Source organism: Eublepharis macularius, chromosome 1, assembly GCF_028583425.1.
Source record: "Eublepharis macularius isolate TG4126 chromosome 1, MPM_Emac_v1.0, whole genome shotgun sequence".
NCBI classification, from domain to species: domain Eukaryota; kingdom Metazoa; phylum Chordata; class Lepidosauria; order Squamata; family Eublepharidae; genus Eublepharis; species Eublepharis macularius.
Genome location: NC_072790.1, coordinates 34,410,476 through 34,431,453, shown reverse-complemented (window position 1 = coordinate 34,431,453; position 20,978 = coordinate 34,410,476). Strand labels below are relative to the sequence as shown.

The 20,978-nt window shown below is 44.3% G+C and overlaps 1 protein-coding gene across 1 annotated transcript in view; it reads right to left on the bottom strand.

Annotated features, from left to right (window-relative positions):
* Nucleotides 1-20,978, bottom strand: part of FERMT1 (FERM domain containing kindlin 1) — a 45,828-nt gene that overhangs the window by 11,643 nt on the left and 13,207 nt on the right. Inside the window, exons 4-11 of the mRNA XM_054989018.1 lie at nucleotides 20,699-20,912; nucleotides 17,679-17,781; nucleotides 13,617-13,724; nucleotides 9,818-9,946; nucleotides 8,654-8,703; nucleotides 5,470-5,594; nucleotides 3,235-3,341; nucleotides 1,347-1,568 (exon numbers count right to left, since the gene is read on the bottom strand). Of these exons, the coding sequence (XP_054844993.1) occupies nucleotides 1,347-1,568; nucleotides 3,235-3,341; nucleotides 5,470-5,594; nucleotides 8,654-8,703; nucleotides 9,818-9,946; nucleotides 13,617-13,724; nucleotides 17,679-17,781; nucleotides 20,699-20,912 (1,058 nt within the window). The remainder of the gene's footprint in view (nucleotides 1-1,346; nucleotides 1,569-3,234; nucleotides 3,342-5,469; nucleotides 5,595-8,653; nucleotides 8,704-9,817; nucleotides 9,947-13,616; nucleotides 13,725-17,678; nucleotides 17,782-20,698; nucleotides 20,913-20,978) is intronic.

Sequence of the window (20,978 nt, the reverse complement as noted above, 5' to 3'; positions counted from 1 at the left end):
ATTTCTACAACAGACCATCCTAAATAGTGAAACCACAAGCTTGTGATTATTATTACCTACTATTATTATTACTTCATCATCATCCCTTGCCCCGCTACTAGTCAACCCATTTTACAAAATGGAAATTACAAGCTGAAAACTATTTGCACAGAGACCATACAAGGTCTACCTTCTTGAACATGAATTTACCCTTACATTTAGATAATCTGGAGAGGCCCTACTCCTCATTTCCTTGCTGCAAGAAATTCAGCAGATGATTATGCGTGACAGGGCCTTCTTAGTGATGGCACCAAGATCACAAACCTCCATCGCTCATGAAGCATTTTTTCCCTCGTCCCTTTCAATTTTTGTGGCCAAACTACATGTGATACTAAGAGTCCTGTGACTGGAAAACCAAATGTCACTTTGGCCCTAGAAGGCAGTACAGGGTGGGGGGGGGGAATCTGGATTGGGGACAAGAGCGGTTCATTCTTTGCCTTCTACACTGTTTTTCTGATCTCAGATGGCACCCACCCCCTGGCTACTTTAAGCCCCAGTAGAGAAAAAGACAGGCGCAATATGGGTACCTGTCTTTCCCCCCACTCCTGGTGGAGCCTAAAATAATCTAGGCAATGGAGATTTCAGACAGAGGCAACAGAGAGGTAAAGAGTTAATCCCTCTTTCCCCCTTTAAGTCACCTCAATCCAATTCCCCCCATCAAGGTGGTCTAGGGTGAAATTAGACATCATGCAACACTTTGAAGGTGGATTTATCCAAGTTTCTTTCAATAGGCTTTTGGTTTAAGTGCAGGCTGACTTAGACGGTGGTACATCTAATGGTTGGGTCCTTTCTCGTTATCTCTTCCCTGCTGATTGTCTGGTTAAGTGTCTTTTAGTGCAACCCTAAAGACACTCTCCTGGGAATAAACTCTGTTGAACTGACCGGAGTAGGACTCTGAGCAGACCTCTTTAAGATGGCGCTATTTATGATTACTATCTTTATGTCGTTGCTTGGTTTATCCAGGTGGTCTAGAGTGAAATTAGTGAGGTGACTTAAAGGGGGAAAGAGGGATTTATCACCATCATCGAAGGAAGCCATTGTACAGGTGGGGTCTTTTTAATCAAAAAAGTAGGGGCACAAAAGGGTGGGACCCCTGAACTCAAGTTCTTCAGATCCAATTCCAACCCCAGGCTATTGTTATGTAGAGTCCTCGGTGCAGATCTCTCAGATCAAAATCTCACTAAGGAAAGAGAACCAGAGATGGAAGGTTTGAGAAGCAAAACAAAATTGATGGGGGTGGGGGGAACAGAAGACTTTTCTCTACCTTCTCTATCCCATGCATAATCTTGTAAACTTCTACCCGTTACCTGTTTGGGCTTGTATTTCTTCGTGTATCGTGGCGAGACAAAGCACTCTGGTTTCATATCCATGCTCTCTGGCTCAGAAAACGCTTGGTGGGCAGCAGTCCTGCTTTTCATTTTCAAGAATGACAGAATGTTATGGACTTCAAGATGGTAGGAACTGTCAGCCATGGTCTTCCCTTTGGACGCCAAGGTGCAAGCGGCCATCCATCTTGCATACTGATTTTCCTGCAACACAAGCAGTGGAGCTTCATGATAAAGTCCAGCAAACCACATATATTTTCAGTAGTACTTGTCAGGTCTGATTGTGCCCATTCATCCCTGCCACTGTTAAGTTTGTGATCCTGAGTCATTTCAGTCTTAGAACTGATCTCATGTTGTAACTGATAAGTTTATTCCTTTGCTTTCAATAACTACGTTTGTTTTATCCCAGCAGATGGTAAGGCGGACATTCCTTTCCTTGGATATTGGTTAATCTGACCTTGAGTGTCTGGAGTGTTGTGTTGCTCAGTGTCTTGTCTGGCTAGTGTGTGAATTTTGGAAATGTTTCCCAGGCTGCTTCGATACCTGTGGTTGGGGGGGGGGGGCAGGAGACTGGATTAGTATATTATACTGTAACCGCCTGAAGCTTTATTCCTTTCAATGTGAAGTCAACAGGCTCAACTGCTTTTTAATTCATGTACTCCTATGGACCTGTGTATGTGTACAAGATTGAACTCCTGAATAAAGATCATTTAGCTAAGAACATGTGTTGCACTCCAGGGATCTATCTGCCACAACCTGACATCCATAGTCTGACATTACTGAGCTTCTTCAGTTAGCTTAGGCCCTCATTCTGAAAGGACCAGAGAGAGATTGGGCTTCCCCAATGTGCACGAGTTTATGTTTATTGTTATAAGATGTTATCCTCCTCTGGTGTCCTCCTCAACCCAATACTCTATGCACCTGAACGTATGAGTAGCTAGTGAAGATACTGCATGTAATAGAGGAATTGCCAATGATCCATTCAACAGTAAATCCAAGGTAACCCAAACACCCCTTTATAAGAAACATGAAGTCTTGTGGGAATCTTAGACCAGGTGGAACAACCGGTTGAGAACAAACAATTAAGGAAGAAGTGTGATTTTTTAATTAGAACTACATTTTTATAGCTTTTGCATTCACACTTTTCCTTTTATTGTTTGTTCTAAACCTTTTGTTCTACTTCATCTGTTATTCAGACTGGGTTTTCTTTCCCCTCTTTCTTTGCCATTGGTATCTTAAAGACAAATGTGTTATTGGGGGCCTGACCTTCCATGGCTCAGATCCGAAATAGCTGGTGTAAGACTAACAATGTGGAACGTATTTGCACAACGTCTCTACACAAAAATAACCCCTGAACAGGCTGACATAACCTGCAAAGGCAAACCCTATAAATGTGTCAAACAACCATTATTTATTTATTTACTTCATTGATACCCTGCCTTTCCCCTCAATGGGGATCCCAAGCGGCTTACATTATTGTCCTCTCCGCCATTTTATCCCTACAACAACTCTGTGAGGTAGGTTGGACTGAGGGAGAGCGACTGGCCCAAATTTGCCCAGTGAGCTTCCGTGGCAGAGTGAGGATTCGAACCTGGGGTTTTCCAGATCCTAGTACAACACACTGCACACTACATCACACTGGCTCTCAATCATGCACTTGAAAGTTTTTGTTGTTCTCTTATTGTCTGAGTTATAGACAGTTCTTGTTTCTGTGCTCAGGTATTACATTCAACTGGCAATGTTTATGCTCTGTATAGCGTCGCAAGCTTTATGAAGCCCCCAGCCCTTCATTGGACTTCCCAGCACTACCACAACCGAGCCCCAGACATCAAGCCCTCCTATAGGATGGGGTGGCTGTTTCACTACTCACGTTATCACATCTCAAGTGTACTTCATTCATTCCATCAGCCACAGGGATGAGTAACTTAATTCCGTATTTCTTCCCTGATACGCTTACATCTGGCACAATTTCACACCCTGAATGACAGACACACGAGAAGTCATAGAAGTTTTCAAGAGTGAGCTGCAAGAATGACCTGAAGTCTTGGAAAGTTTAACTGTTAATCAACAGAACTTTTTAATAAATTAATAATAATAATCAGGGTTTTTTTCAGGGGGAACGCGGTGGAATGGAGTTCTGGCACCTCTTGAAAATACTCAACAATACTGCTTGAAAATAATATTACATCAAAGAATCCCATGTGTTTCTTTCTCATTTCCCTTTTGAGAGTTCCGTCACCTCTTTTCCCAGAAACGCCCCCCCCCGATAATAATATTTGATTTATATACCACCCTTCAGGATGACTTAACACCCACTCAGAGTGGTTTACAAAGTATATTATTATTATCCCCCCCAAAACAAACACGCTGTGAGGTGGGTGGGGCTGAGAGAGCTCTGAGAGAGCTGTGACTGACCCAAGGTCACCCTGCTGGCTTCAAGTGGAGGAGTGGGGAATCAAACACAGTTCTCCAGATTAGAGTCCAGCACTCTTAACCACTACACCAAAGTAGCTCTCAAATTCTGTTGTAAACTGCCTTGAGCACTAGACCGGGTGAAGGAGCAGTAGTACAGAAGACAGTATAGACAGTATAGAAGATAGTATAGACAGACAGACTGACTAGAAGAAGATAAGAAAAAAAGACTAGCATATAAAAAGGAAACAAGAACATTTTTAATGTGAACTGTTTTATTGATAGAAGGGCACTGAAGAAATTTCATCTCATATCTAATTTGCCAAAATCCCTCTACATGGTAAATATGTATGTATGTAAAATGTCCTTAAGTTGCAGTCAACTTATGTCAACCCCATAGAGTTTTCAAGACAAGTCAAGCAAAGGTGGTTTGCTATTGCCTCTCTCTGTGTAGCCGCCCTGGACTTCCTCAGTGGTCCCCCATCCAGGTACTAACCAGGGCCCACCCTGCTTAGCCTATGAGATCTGATTAGAATGGGCTAGCCTGGGCCATCCAGGTCAGGACACAATAAATACAGCAATGTACAAAATCCAATACTATGCTGAAGAAGTGAATTATTATTATTTCATTTATAACATGGATTTGAACTCAGGCCTCCCAGACCCTAGTGTAACTGCTATGCAATGTTGGCCATTAGACTGTAGGCCAGAGTGAATAACACCCTAGGACCACACAGCCACAGGGATGACCAGCCCCATTGTCCACTCTCGTGCCTGACTATACAGACTTGGCCATATCTACTTATTTCATGTCAAGCATACAACATTGGCTGGGGCCTCACACTGTCTCTCCGCTTGTGACCATGTGCTGTGCTGGCCCATTCCTCAAGCACAAGGTGCTTTGCAGCCACGCGAGATGTTCTTGCATTGGCAGAAACACATCTCGTGGTGACGCTTGTGCCACCAGAAACCGCTTTGTGCAACAGCAACATGCCGATGCCAGAGAAACACACCAGTATGGGCACTGACTCACTGTTGTAATACCATTCATCACTTACTATGTGTTAGCTAGTGCTTCATGCATTAGCTACAACTTACAAAACGACAGGCTCAGTCAAAACATTGGATAAAAGTGGAACCACATTGGCCTGGTTCAGATACAACAACAAACAACGGTTTGTAGCTACATGAATGAGCTGGGGTGGGTGGGTGGGAAGTGTCCACAGGCTCACACCCTCCCACTCCTCACATACATCCATCTAATTAGCCATATCTGCTTTTGCAGCAATCTAGAGTTACCCTCTATGTCTGGCTATGGTTTGAGCTCTTCTTGCCAACCAGTATCAAATAGACTATCCGGAATCCTGATTTGCAAGAAAAGCACGAGCCACAGTTTTCCAGTCTGGATGTAATGGCCAACTGTGATTTGCTGCAAATCCAGAAATCACTAATTATCTTGCTACATGGCAAAGAGATGTGAGAAGAGGGAGTGAGACCATGTGAGCGCAAAGATGCTCCAGGTCTATTCGTGTAGTGGCATACCGTGGTTTGGTGTTGAAGATGAACCATGCCTGGTATTCATGGTTATGCCACAAGCAGAAATCTGCAAGGCGCACTGTGCTACGGATCTCTATCTGGCAGCTAACAAAAGCAGCTTGGCTTTATAAATGAAATATGAAAAGTCAACCCTTACCTCTTAGGTTCAGTTTCTCAATGGGTTCTCCATGTTCAGCTTCCTTATTTTTAAAGTAAGATAAGGATGTGTCCTTGAAGACAAACCAATATTCCTTGAACGCTTTCAGCGTCAGCTTTTTCGATCTGCAAGTAAACAATACCTGAATCCGTTCTAATGAGAGTTCCTCCTCTTGCTTACCAGAAAAGTTCCCTTGGGTGCAATTCACTTCTTGAATTAAACAGATTTGTGGAGGAGGTTAGTTTCCGTTGCTTTACTAGGAGAAGCAAACATGCTTATAGTGTGGGGGGGAACTCAAAATATTCTTAAAGCAGATGAATTATATCACAATAACATCCTTGGGGCAACAACAGGCTCACATTGCGGATTAAGGGCAGGCTGTCCCACTGGGCCACACAGGCAACTGCTGAGGTTGGCTGAAGTTTCCTAAACACTTGTCCAGATCTCAGTTTTCTCTGCTCCCAGTTTGGTATCTGGACATTAAGAGCAAAGCTACAAGTGACGCCTGACACAGGTTGGACACTTGTCAGCTTCCCTCAAGTTTTGATGGGAAATGTAGGCATCCTGGTCTTGCAGCTGTAATGGAGAGCTAAGCTGTAAAACCAGGGCACCTACATTTCCCATCAAAACTTGAGGGAAGCTGACAAGTGTCCAACTTGTGTCAGGCATCACTTGTAGCTTGGCTCTGAGGAATGGATTGCTGGCCAAGCAGCTTGCCACTGTAAATAAAGCAGCTATATAATGGAGGCTTATCTAAATGGTTAGAAAGCTTAGATTATCAACACGTGCAAATGACAATAATACAATTGACATTTTGTCTGCCACCGTCCTACAATCTGTATTCATTTAATAATTACATGTACCATCACGTAGACAGAATCGGCAGGTAGCCACGTTGGAATGCTGGGGGAAGGAATTTTAAAACTTTATTATAGCCCACCTTTCTTGCTAGGACAGTGTAAGACAATGAAATCGAATAGCATGAGACACCTAAAAGCCAATGCAATGGGACTAAGATCACAAAAACTAGAAAGAATGCCCCATAAAAATCAGCAATGGTATTACAAACAGTGCAAACATATGGCATTAGTAAAGCAGAAAACAATGCAATAAAAGGAAGAGAATATATACAACAAACAGTGGAGCAGAATACGATCCAGTTTCCCTTAAAAATAACCCTCCGTTTTATTCTACTACAGCATTATTCCCGGCAAAGAAATAGTATTATAAATAGCAATAGTAGAGTTGAACCTGATTCGGAATTCAACTGGAAGCCAGTGCAGCTGGCGCAGGACAGGTGTGATGTGTGACTGGTAAGGTATACCAGTCAGGACCTGCGCCGCCACATTCTGGACCAGTTCTAGTTTCTGGATCAGGCCCAGGGGTAGCCCAGCGTAGAGTGAGTTACAGTAATCTAGCCTGGAGGTGACCATTGCATGGATCACTGTAGCCAGGTCCTGGGGCGTCAGGTAGGGGGCAGATCGCCTGATCTGACGAAGATGGAAAAATGCAGACTTGGCAACCGCCGTGACCTAAATGTGCACTTAAATTTCTATGGTAAATGTACTGGCTAAGTGCTGTAATAAAAGAATCTAACCGCCGTGACCTGGGCCTTCATCGATAGGGAGGCATCCAGGAGCACACCCAGACTCTTTACCACTGGCAAAGTTGCCAGTGGTGTCCCAACCAGGGCAGGGACCTGGATCCCAACATCTGGCCACCCCTGTCCCAGCTGCAGGACCTCCATCTTCACTGGTGTCATGGACCAACCTGGCCCAGCGGAGCAGAGAGACTCAGAGGACTTCTGAGGAAGAGGCAGCTGGTGAACCTGACCCAGATCCACAGCCAGTGGCAGAGGCACTGCAGGAGGAGGCAGGCCCTGAAGGCTCAGATACTGATCCACAGCCAGGTCCCAGCACATCGGTTCCTCAGCTTCCCAGCCCTGGGCTGGCAACAGAAAGCCAGGGGCAGACCAGCTCTCCCCCTTCCTCACCAGAGCCTCGGGAGCGCTGCCAGAGGAGGGCTAGAAGAGCCCTCCAAGCCCGAAGGCGCAGTGCCAGGCTAGCAGCACAGCACCGGCCCAGCATCGTTAGTGATGATGAGTGCTCGCAGGAGCAGGACTGAGACAGCCGGCAGGTGCTTGCTATAGCACAGGCAGCTGAGCACTGTGAGGGTTAAAAGAGGGAGTGGCTGCGTGGAAGCAACGAGTCCGCTTACTACTGACCTTGCCGCTGTGTTTTGAACTGATTTGCTTGTCCCTGACCTTGGCCTGTTCCTGTGGATGTGTTTCTGGAAGCCCCCTTTGGACTTGAAGCTGTGAGTGTGCCCAATTGGTGCCTGAACCTTGGAACTGGGTGCTGTCCTGCTCAGACAACTTGGGAGTTTCCCCTTGCCTGCTGCCAGTGTGAGTCTGCATCGGGACAACTGGGTTCAATTTCAGCCTGCTCTGTTTCAACCATGCTGTCACAGCCTCCAAAGCTCTGGCCAGATTGTCTGGGGCCGTGTCTGGCTGGCTGTCCATCAACAGAAAAAGCTGGGTGTCATCTGCGTATTGATGACAACCCAGCCCAAACCTCTGCACCAACTGGGTGAGGGGGTGCATATAGATATTAAATAACATCGGGGAGAGTATTGCCCCTTGAGGAACCCTGCACACCAAAGGGTGACGGGGTGATACATCTCCCCCGAGCGCCACCCTCTGTCCTTGACCCTGGAGAAAGGAGAAATTTGATACTATAAAAGCAATTCAGCTTTAACAGGAATACAAAATTTCTGCAGCATTTTAATATGGGCATGTTAGATGCCAGTGGTCCCTTATACAATTCCTAACGAGAGTTACACCCTTCCCAAACCATCCAAGTCAATGGGCTTAGAAGGGTACAGAGCTCTGCTTAAGAAAGCACAGTTGCTACTCAACAAAGCCTGATCAAATACAGTGGTGGGAAGTGCTGTCAAGTCTGGCAACTCCATAGGGTTTTAAAGCAAAAGACATTCCAAGGTGGTTTGCCATTGCCTGCCTCTGTGTAAGTGACCTTGGACTTCCTTGGTGGTCTCCTATCAAAATAGGTCTGCTTAGCTTCCAAGATCTACAAGATCAGGCTAGCCATCCAGGTCAGGGCCAAATAAATCTCAAAGACATCTTAATCACACTTCTTTGCTAATGGCTTAATTTATTTTGACTCACCTAAATAACTTGAGGTTATCTGCAAGTTTCGGTATGTCTGTGATGTCCTCCTGTGAACAACCAAAGAATATTTTTAGTACAATACACTCCTTAGGTACCACACATCATCTCATTGGTCCATGTTATGCTTGCTGTCGTTTGCCTCCTGCTTCATAATATTGTTTTAAAACCCCAGCTCAGTCACAGGCAAATTTAGATGAGAATTTATCCAAATTAACACAGGTCCCCAATTAGTGGGAAAGATAGAATATTGAAAAGATGATCTTTTTTGGAGTAGAGCGAGTGGATACAAATTTTGTCTTTCTAAAAACCCCAGCTGAGTAAAGTGTGCAATCAATCCAGTGCGGTATAGTAGTTACAGTATCAGACTAGGGACTGGTAGACTCCAGGCTCAAATCCCCACTTAGCCATGGAAAGGCTGTGGCTCAGTGGGGAAAAGCTGGGGCTCAGCGGTACGATATCTGCTTTGCATGCAGAAGGTTCCAAGTTCAATCCCCTACATCTCCAGTTAAAGGACCTGGCAGTAGACGATGTGAAAGACCTGAGACTCTGGAGAGCCACTGCCACTGACTTTGGGGACTGATTCAGAATCAGGCAGCTTCCTATGTTCATGTGAAGGTTGCTGGGTGATGTTGAGCCAGTCACACACTCTCAGCCGTAACCTACCTTACAGGGTTGTTGTGAGCATAAAAATGGAGGACAGGAGAACAGTGTAAGCCACTTTGGGTCCCCGTTAGGGAAAAAGACAAGGCATAAATATGAATGAACGAATGAATCGTTGGCTTCGAATCACCGGTGCATTTCTATGGATGGAATGATTTTTGCCTACAGAGCACACCTTTTTACCTCCCCTCTCCTGCTGGAGCCCAATACTCTGCATAGCACATTTTTAGCTGCAGCAGCAGGGGTGGGGAAGGCAAGAAATTCAAGCGCGTGGTTGGAAATTATCCTGAACACGACAACTTTCTGGTGGATCAAAGCCAATCATTTCAACAGAATATCTGCGCCCACAGGGGAGAGGAAATGTGATGAAGAAACTCTCCTGGAGTGTTTACCTGCTGGGGATTGTTTGTGACATCATTAGAAAACCCCCAAAGTTCTCTCTTCTATGCCCACCCTCTTGTCTTGATTTTTTTAACCCACAGACTTGGAGGCATGACATACCAAAATATTCTCTGTTTTCCCACCCTCTAGAGTTACTTCAAGATTCAAAAGAGCAGCCTCCACTTCATCCGTTTCAGCTTCAGTTGTGAAATCTTGCAGCCCTGATAATGACAGCTTGCTGATGTGATACTAAGAATGGAGATAAAAACACAGAGAGGGACCTCATGGAGTTCATTTCCTTCATAATGCAGGATGAATTTGTCATAAGTTACCAGTAACACATTTACAAAGTAATCCTATCATCTTAATTTACCCCCTTCCCCTTCAGTGTCTCCCTTTTCTCCAGTTTTCATCATCATCATCATCATCATCATCATCATCATCATCATCATCATCATCATCATCATCATCAGTTTTTAATGTCTTAAGGAAAACAGGGGCAAGGATGATTGGACTCCCAGGGATAACCCTGGGAGATAGGCAAACATAGCAGTTAAAGTGTTCCTGATTAGAGAGGGGCACGAACCAAAATACGAACCAAAGTTTGTCATGAACCAAGCTGGTTCATGGTTTGTGAACCAGTGGTTCGTCAGAGCCCATTTCTGACGAACCGCCACGAACTTTAGGGCAGTTTGTTTGGTTCATTTTTTTGTTTGTCACGGCAGACAGCCTGGCGCCAATCAATCAGTTTCCTAGGCAACGGAGGTTGGGCTTTCTGCAGACTTTAAGCTGACTCGGAAGTGACCTTCTGCTGACCCAGAAGTGGTGATTTGCTGGCCCAGAAGTGATGTTTTCACGAACCAAAATGAACTGGTTCATGAACTGGGGCAGGTTCGTGAAAGTTCGTGGTTCATGGTTCATGAAACGTGACAAACCACGAACCACATGATTCATTTTTTTTTCTGGTTCGTGCCCATCTCTATTCCTGATTTGCCAAGAAGCTGTAAACTTACCCAATCAAAATCACTGGAAAAAAGAGGTGCAAGTCTAAAGAGACAGAGCTTGAGTGGTGAGCTTGCCACGAATCTGCACACACCCATGTTTTGGGCCAGATGGCTGTTTGACTGTCCTCAGAAAATCAAGCTCAGGAGCCACGGGCTCTTACTTTTTCTACCAGAAACCAGCTGACCAGAATGCTGATTAGCTAGTCCTTGGATCTCAAAGTCACTTGCCTCCTTGACCAGGACAGTGTTTTGTTTCTTAAAGTGTACACACATGTGCATGTATGCGCTCCCTTTAACTAGAGTCCTGGATGGGGGAGTCAAAAACCTGCCTGAAGCATGGAAGGAGGGGCAAAGAGAGAGGGGGGAAATTAACACTCCATTTGCAGCCATTTGTGTACCTTGGAGAAGTGAAGATGAGACTTAATGTTGCAAGACATTCCAACACAGAAAATAACACACACATTCCGCACACGTTGGATAATGCACTTCCAATCCTCTTTATAGATCATTTGGAATGGATTTTTTTCGTGTGCGGAACAAAAAATCCACTTCAAACGATTGATAAAGTGCATTGAAAGTGCATTATCCAACGTGTGCAGAATCAGTCACTGTCTTCTGTAGGTAGGTACGTCTACACACAATTAAAAGATAAGTAGGGCCATGGTAGAGAACCTGGCTGGATTTTGGGTAAGAAATTTGTGGATTTTGTATGTTTCAGGGAAAGAGTGTGTGAAATTTGAAGTGGGGTGGGGATAGAGCCTGCTAGCTCAGGACCTGGATTTCAGGAACTATCTTCGGCATGATTTTTTTTTAAGGGTCTCACATCTAATGGTGTCTGGCAAACCACTTCAGATGGATAATTCGGAGAACTGCTGTAGATACGGAGGCCAGAGAGGAGGGGAAAATTGCCAAATAAATTAGCAATAAGAGGGTCCCATCCCTGAGCGTATATAAAGTGCCATCAAGTTGCAGCTAACTTATGGCAACCCCACAGGGTTTTCAAGGCACAAAACAAACAGAGGCGGTTTTCTGCTGCCTGCCGCTGTGTAGCTACCCTGGACTTTCTTGGTGGTCTCCAGTCCAAATGCCAACCAGGGCCAACCCTACTTAGCTTGCAAGAAGATCAGGCTAGCTTGGGCCAGGGCATTTCTGAGAACTGGAGGAATATGGGTGACATTGCTGCACATAGAATCATAGAGTTGGAAGGAGCCTTACATCTAGTCCAACCCCCTGCCCAATGCATAAACAGCCTAAAGCATCCCAACAAGTATTTGTCCAGCTGCTCCTTGAATCTAGGCCGCTCTCTTATGAATGTATCACTCTTGTTTTGTTTTGAAACGAGATCACCTAGGTGATGCCCTCGCCCACATTCTGGAGACCCTGGCCTGCTGCCTGCACATACCACAACCACCATCCTTCTGAATGTGATCAGGGAGTTCCGCAGCACAACCCACAATTCAAATACCAAACTGTGAAAATCGGCTCACTATGAGTCTCTCTGCACAAGATATCTTACACGAGTAGGATCAAGTGAAATACTTGTTCTCCTATTGTGGATTCATATGCACTTGAATACACTTGAGTACACTTGAATATAAGACCACACAGAAAGTAAGTCACTGGAGTGTCCCTGTGTAAGATTTCTTGTGTAGAAAGACTAAGTTGCAACACTGAGTTGGTTCAAATAAAAGAGAGAATGCTACTGCTGCTGTTTGGATATCTTTTTTCTAGTGGACCAACATGCCTATCAGCATTTTGGTCAACTTGGTACGAAGTCGAGGCCTGCATGTACAAAAGGCCTGGAAATCTTACACAGAGAAAATTTAGATTCCCGGTACATAATGAGACCAAGGAGCTATTTTTCAAAGTGGAAATTGCCGGATTGGCTTGGTAGCAGCAAGACGGTCATGCTTCTCACACCTTGTGCCCTGGGGAGCAACTCTGGGAAAAAGATATTCAGCTGGATGCTTTGGCAAAAAAGAAAAAAAAATCAAGCAGAAACAAATGGCTTTCCTTTTTCCTTTAAAACATGAGGCAAAGCATGGAGCCTGGTTTTGCATTGCACTGGAAAATTAAATCCCTTCACCCTTTCTTGCATGATCCAGAGGCAAATTGAGGCTGCAAAAGCCCGCACTTCGCCTTTTGTGGATGGAACAAGAAAGATGAACTTTATCTCATCTGTCGAGTCCTAAGAATATACTGTATTTGTTGACCTGAATATTGTTGATGTATCTACCTCTATGGTTTTCACTAAAGAAGAAGGTTCCTTTAACAGCTGTGGAATATTTCCCGAACAGGCAGGAAAAATTGGGGTGGAGTCACAGATGAGTGCTGTGCAGCTATATGAAAAAGAGGACTCTGGACGGGCAGGAACCAACAGGGGCAGACAGACTGGGAGCGGAGAGTGGCTAGCTGCAGTCAGTTGGTCCAGCATAGGTGGGGGCTACACAAGTGGTTCTCTAAGTATCAAATGCAGGAGTCTGGGATCTGCTGCCTGCTGTAAGGGTGACAATTTGCATCCAGTATCATAGCTTGTAAATAATGTAGATACTGCAAAGTCTTTGTAAGTCTCTCATCCAAAGAAAATAAGCTCCATACTGTGGCCCCTACAACTTCCAACAGCCTTGGAAACTGACCACTCCCCCTCCAAGTACTGTGCAATTCAGTTTTAGCAGTTTTAACCATCATGTGCCGTACAGGATTGGGGCATCTGTTAATAATTTACATGGGTTAATCACAGCAAATCAGCAAATTGCTATTGAAAGTGGAGTGTGTGTTTGCACACGCGCGCATGCATGTATAAGAAAGAGAGAACACGGCTCACAAAAAAAATCAATACATGCCCCCTTCATCCTTCTTGGCTGGCGCCTGCCCTGAAAAAAACTGGTTTTGCAACTTAAGGCTCAAGTACATACCTGCAATGCAGCAAAGATGAAGGTTTCTTCCTCCGTGCAGTCAATTTCTTCCAGCAGAATAGCCCACCGGGCTTGTTCGTACAGCTGGTTGATACGAATCGCATCATACTGGCAAAAGAAGTGCAGCACTGAGAAGCAAGTCCTAAACGAGGGGCTAAGACTTCAAGCAAGCACGCCCCCAAGTTAATGCTCTACATGCTAGTATTTGGTATAAGGCATTCAGACCCCTCCCCCCTTCATGCCTGTCAAATGTTTTTGTCTCTTGGGCAATCCTATACATATGCATTTGAGTGTGAGCTCCACTCAACGAATTGTAAACATGCCCTAAGGTCCTGCTTTCAGCTGAGTAGTCTGGGAAGCAGGCACTCAGCAGCATAGTGCAGGAATGCAGGTCTCTGCAAGAGGGCTCACCCAAGGGTAGTGGGTTCTTTCAGCTGATTGTTCACAGCCAGGTACCCATTGATCTCCTCGTTCTATGCAACACTCAAAATCACAGCCCATCTTCCTGCTTAGGGGTATCTCCACTGCCTGTGCCCCTGCACTAACACCACGTTTATTAAAATATTTATACCCTGAATTTCTCCTCATGGCTAAGGCAGCTTGTAATTCTATATTAAAATAATGCATAATAAAACAATCTCCCCCACCCATGAAAAATGCCTGCAGCCCAAGCCCCATTAAGAGCACTAGCAAATAAAACAACTTAACAGCTCCTCCTCCTCAGAGCTTCTAAGGCATAACCTGTCCTCCCCTCCTCAGTCTGTTCCACAAAGTGGAAGCTGTTACTGAAAAGGACTGGGCTTTAATACACACCAGGCAGGTTACGTTAAACCAGGGTACAGACAAAAGGTGGCAACCAGAAGACCATAATTGGTGCATAAGGACATATGGAGAGAGGTAGTTCTTCAGATAAATGTAGGGTTGCCAGCCTCCAGGTGGTGGCTGGAGATCTCCTGGAATTACAAGTGATCTCCAGGCCAAAGAGATCAGTTCCCCTATAGAAAATGACTCTATTGCATTATATCCCACTGAGGCCCCTCCCCTCCCCAAACCCCGCCCTCTCTAGGCTCCACCCCCCCCAAAATCTGGATTACTGCATTCTGAACTAGTTGCAGTTACAGTGAAATATTCAGAGTGTTTACCCTGCTGAACTCACTATGGCTTACTCCCTAGCAGAAGTGTGCTTAGGGGATTGCATCTGCAGCCAATCATACTCTATTGTACGCCCCAAAGCAGATGAATATCGTAACTTCTGTGTTTCTATTGGGGTTAGGTGTGTTAGTTTGCAGTCGCAAAATAGTAAAGAGTCCAGTAGCACCTTTAAGACCAGCCAACTTGATTGTAGCATAAGCTTTCGGGAACCACAGCTCGCCCTCCATGCATCTGACGAAGAGAGCTGTGGTTCTCGAAGGCTTATGCTACAATCAAGTTGGTTAGTCTTAAAGGTGCTACTAGACTCTTTTACCATTTTGTGTTTCTATTCACATTCTTGAACTCTCGTGGCTTCTGAGCTACAGTTCTGCCACAGTTCTGGGCAGCGTGTAACCTGTGGCTAGAGCCACATGACAAGCTGAATGTCCCTATGGTCTCATAGCCCCAGAAAGTTATGGGTAACGTGCCTGACTGGAGAAATGATCAGCTCCTGTGTCTATAGTGATGCTGTGGAAACAAAAGGCTTTAATTCTTCACTCCTGTGCCAATTCACTGATTTAAATGGTTCTCTTTCCATAGCGTTTCCCCTTTGCAATGGAAAAAGACAGGTATCCATGATCATATCTGTCTTTTTTCTGCCACAGGATTAATAGCAGCTGTAAGTCTGTGCGCATATTGCGAGATTAAATTAACACAGTGGAAAGGTTTAAGTCCCCCTTGCCCCTGGCATCACTGCTCCAAGGACCTCCCTGCCACTAACCGTAGAGAGGAGGGGAAAGACCAGGAGATTGGATGAAGATCTTCCATATCATGTTGTCTATCCCTGTCTTGCAACAACTCAGCTCAGAAAGGGCTGAATTATAGCAATCGTGCCCAGTGAGTCTCAGATTAAAGAATATATTAGTAGGAGAAGCTATGAATCCTTCTTGTCTCCAAGTGGAATGCATTGCAGAATTTTAACACGCTGGTTTGGAAACTTGGGCACACGTTAGGGCAAGAGTTACAGGAGCAATTTTTGCTGCTTATCTGCATAAAGATTGGCGCTCTGATTGCGGCTTCCTAATTTTGGCTTCAGGACAGCAGTTGCCTGTCTTCCTGGCAGAAAAAAAAATGCATTTTTGTTTTTCGACTTCCATTTCTTCAGTTTAATCTGCAAACAGCTCCATTCAAGTGCCAACCCTAAAACAATTGCAGGAATTACATCCTTGATATGTTGATCTTCCACAAAATTGCTCTATGAAATTTCATTCTGGGTTAATCCTTCTGCCAGAAATGGAAGTCAAAAGTCTGGCACAGACTGATAAGAATGATAAACGCTGGAGAGGTGAAATATTGGAGAAATAAAATAATATCCAGACATGGCCGAAAGATTCTTTTTCAAAGGGTTTAGCTCTCAGTTCAAGAAGTTACATGCAAGAGTGAGCCCGCTTGTAGGGAGAGCAGAATATAAACTGAATAAAAAATAAAATTAGCTTTTTATCCTTTACAGTGTGATTCTAAGCAACGTTGTAGCCTTCAAAGTCCATTTGAACTCAATGGACTTAGGAGGGTGTATCTCTGCTTAGGATCAGTCTTAGATCCAGAGGAGTTAGCCATGTTAGTCTGTTGTTGCAAAATAATAAAGAGACCAGTAGCACTTTTAAGACTAATCAACTTTATTGTAGCATAAGCTTTCGAGAACCACAGCTCTCTTCGTTAGATGCATTGTCAGCTTTCGAGAGCCACAGCTCTCTTCGTCAGATGCATTGTCAGCTTTTGAGAGCCACAGCTCTCTTCGTCAGATGAATTGTCAGCTTTCGAGAAGCACAGCTCTCTTCGTCAGATGCATTGTCAGCTTTTGAGAGCCACAGCTCTCTTCGTCAGATGCATTGTCAGCTTTCGAGAAGCACAGCTCTCTTCGTCAGATGCATTATCAGCTTTTGAGAGCCACAGCTCTCTTCGTCAGATGAAATGTCAGCTTTTGAGAAGCACAGCTCTCTTCGTCAGATGCATTGTCTGCTTTTGAGAGCCACAGCTCTCTTCGTCAGATGCAGGAACGAAGATACAGATGCAGATACCCTCCATGCATCTGACGAAGAGAGCTGTGCTTCTCGAAAGCTTATGCTACAATAAATTTGCTTAGTCTTAAAGGTGCTACTGGAGTCTTCATTATCAGTCTTGTTACTGAGATGCAGACATCTGGTATTATTCACGTAGAGCTCCCAAGCTTATAGCTAGACAACTAAAAACAAGTCATTGGAAGATTAGTAAAGCCTTGCCCTCAAAGGAACAAAGAATGGATTTTCTGAGAACAAGAAACAAAGAATGTTGACCCAAAATAAATTTTCAGGTGAAATGTAATGCTTTTTTCCTTCTGAAGAAGTGAGCTGTGACTCACGAAAGCTCATACCATACCACAAATTTTGTTAGTCTTCTAGGTGCTACTGGACTCTTGCTCTTTTCTACTGCTACAGACAGACTAACATGGCTACCCATCTTCATCTTTTTCCTTCTGTTTTGTGATCCGGCATCGAAAGCCATGGGTTCAATCCAACCAACTTTCCTGCTGGTGAAAAAAGAAGGAGCGGTCCCCTCTGGCAACCCGCAAAGAAGTTATATTGAGAATCATGAGACCTGCATGTACAAAATGGAAAGAGCTGGATGGACCCCAACACTACAGATGTACTTCCTTTAATCTGAATGTTTGTTTTCTTCCTTAGGCAAACTTGGCCCATGAGTTGACTTCTTTTACTTAACATATCTCAACAGAACTGAGATGGAACGATAATACACAGATGGTTCAAAACACTCTTGGATAGTTTGCCAAGATTTAGATAAGGTAAACACGCCTAGAGAAGCCCCGAACACTGCTTTTTGTCTGACAAGCTAAAAATTATGATAAACTACGAGAGCAAGTCTGGAGTTTCTTACTTTTGCATTCAAATCAAAGAACGAATAGTATTTAAAGCGTAGCAGAAGCTGGTCGTCCTCCTGAACCCCTTGTTCCATAAGTGATCGAGATGAATCTAACCATCTGGAAGAAGAAGGAAAAACACATGTGCAAAATGAATGCTACCCAGCTGAGCTGGAAGGAAAGTTTCTTAATTTGCAACCCAGCAAGAAGCCAAGACATAGTATTCGCACACAAGAAGTTAATGACCACGAAGTTTTTCACTTCTTCTCAGACTAGGCATATACATGGCACACAGGATATGGAGCGGGTGTAGAGTGGCTCCTTCATCTCGCACAGCTGTTGCCGTCTACAAAATGTACGGCCAAATTTCACTGCATCGTAATAAGATTATAGTTTTGCACATGGAAACACTTGGGCCAACTGGCACGCGATAAATTTCATGAATCGTTCTGATAAAGGATCTTTTAAATGTATTTTAAATATTTCTGACATAGGATATTTTCACTAGTTCTTTTAAAAGTATTTTTAGGGTTGCAATGGGGAAGGTGAGCGGGGACTCGTGATACCAGAGTGCTGAAATGCCCATATGAGACACCGATGGCCACAGAGAACGCTGCTGAGTGATTCTGGAAGCTTCCCTCACTGAGGAAAGCCTCACCCAAGGCTGCAAGTCTTGGCTACATTTTACACATTTCTTTTTTTTTCCAGCCTGGAACTTGAGGGCTGTCAAAAGACAGCCAATCAATTTTTTACATTGTTTTACTTTTCTCAAAAAAATTCTCAAAAGCCCTGGCTCAATATGATACATTTCTTATATTCTATTTTTCCATCCTGGAACTCAAGGGTTGCCGGGAGGTTGCCCCTTCAGGCACCGGCAGCAGCTAGACCTGCTTAACATTGCCAAGAGACCATTTCATCAGGAGTCTTCCGACCTTCCTCTGGAACTTAAATCCTTAGTCCTTAAATCTTAGGTTCTGCCAAAAACTATGCTTCATTGCAATTGCTCAAATTTTCCTTTATTGGCTTCTTATGAGGTTATCCTCATGTCTCTTCCTTCTCTCTGTTGATCTCTTCCTCTGCTGATGAAATCTTTACTTATTTATTTATTTGATTTTTATACTGCTTCTCTTCGGTGAAGAGCTTGAAGTGGTTCGTGTCAATAATCAATTTGTATCGGTAAAAATCAACCAAACATGCAGCGTAATACAAAATACAGAAAACCACACTAGTCCTTACCCTACACTATAAAACCTTACAGATGAATGTAAGTATTACAGGTAATTACAGTACCCAGCAAGTCAACTATGCCTCACAGTAAAGAAGTGTTAAGGGCCCAAATCCCTTAATGTCCTTGAGGAAAGGATAATTCTCCCCTTGCTTTAAATACCAAAGTTAAGGGATATGTACACTGACAGCACTGTATTGATAACAGCAGCCATTTTTTGAAAGCAAATTTGTCTTTCCTAATGTGGAAAGCAGCCCTAAGCAGACCCTCATGCTAGGATCTGGAACAAAAGACATCTGCTGTGTTTATTTTATTTTTATTTATTTTACTTCATTTTACTTCACCTTTTTCCCCAATGGGGACCCAAAGCAGCTTACATCATTCTCTTCGCCTCTATTTTTCCTCACAACAACCCTGTGAGGTAGGTTAGGCTGAGAGTATGTGACCGGCCCAAGACCACCCAGTAAGCTTCCATGGCAGAGCAAGGAATCGAACTTGGGTTGCTCAGATGCTAGTCTGTCACTCTAACCATCACTGTGAGTTACCTCAGGCCAGGAACTCTCTCTCAGTCTAGCCTACTTCAAAGGTTTGTTGTTGTGAGGATAAAATGGAACAGGGGAGAATGTCATTGTAGTTGCTGTGGATTTTCCAGGCTGTATAGCCATGGTCTTGGCATTGTAGTTCCTGGCGTTTCGCCAGCAGCTGTGGCTGGCATCTTCAGAGGTGTAGCACCAAAAGACAGAGATCTGTCTGTGTCACAGTGTGGAAAAGATGCTGGCAGGTCATTTATATCTGCTCAGGAGGGGTGGAGTTGAGCTGAGTCATCCTGTAAGAGTTTCCCAGGGTGTGAAATGCTAATGGAGGGAGGCTTCACTGTATCCTGAGGAGGTTCTTACAACAGATGCTACGTTCAACAAAAGACAGTAGAGACCCCCTCACTTTTGCAGGAGTATACCGTATACCCTGCAGCTGTGGACAAGTTTACATCGGGACCACAAAGCGTAGCATCCAGACAAGAATAAAAGAACATGAAAGACACCGCAGACTTGGCCATCCTGAAAAATCAGCAGTGGCTGAACATAGCTTAACTCAAACAGGACACAGTATCCTATTCCAGGACACTAAAATACTGGACAACACTTCCAACTACTTCGTCAGACTGCACAGGGAAGCCATTGAAATTCACAAGCACAAGCAAAACTTCAACAGGAAAGAAGAGACTTTAAGAATGAATAGAACATGGTTTCCAGTCCTGAAAAACACCAGGCTAACAAAACACTCTATACCCGACAATAGCCCTGCAGAGAAGATTAGCACATCAAGCACCAATCCATATGCAAAAGAACCTCCTCAGGATACAGTGAAGCCTCCCGCCATTAGCATTCCACACCCTGGGAAACTCTTACAGGATGACTCAGCTCAACTCCACCCCTCCTGAGTAGATATAAATGATCTGCCAACATCTTTTCCACCCTGTGACTGAGAGATCTCTGTCTTTTGGTGCTACACCTCTGAAGATGCCAGCCACAGCTGCTGGCGAAACGTCAGGAACTACAATGCCAAGACCACGGCTATACAGCCCGGAAAATCCACAACAACCATCGTTCTCCAGCCGTGAAAGCCTTTGACAATATAATGTCATTGTAAGTCACTTTGGGTCTTCCCACTGGGAAGAAAAGCAGGGTATAAATATCTAAATAAATAATCTATTTTATGGCAGTCTGAAGAGACATGGATTTGAAAATATCTTCTACCATCATCCACCCTCTTCAGAACGGGCTAATCCACATGCTCAATAGAAGCATCTCTTACCCTGCGCTGAGTTTCGCTTTGTCGACTAAAGTTCGGGGCTGGTACAGTTCAGCAAGCATTTCTGATGTACAACTGGGTTGGCTGGAAGCAAGGTTGTTCCAATTCTGTCTGGCCAGTGGGCTGTCACCGAACCACGCCACTGTTGAAGAGTCAGGCGTGCCACTGGTAGGACTGTAAATGGGAGTCATGGTCTTGCTGTATAAGCCGGGACTTGCTGAAATATTAGACAGGAAGCAAACCAGTCAGTCTGTGACAGAACACAATATCAAAACTGTACAAA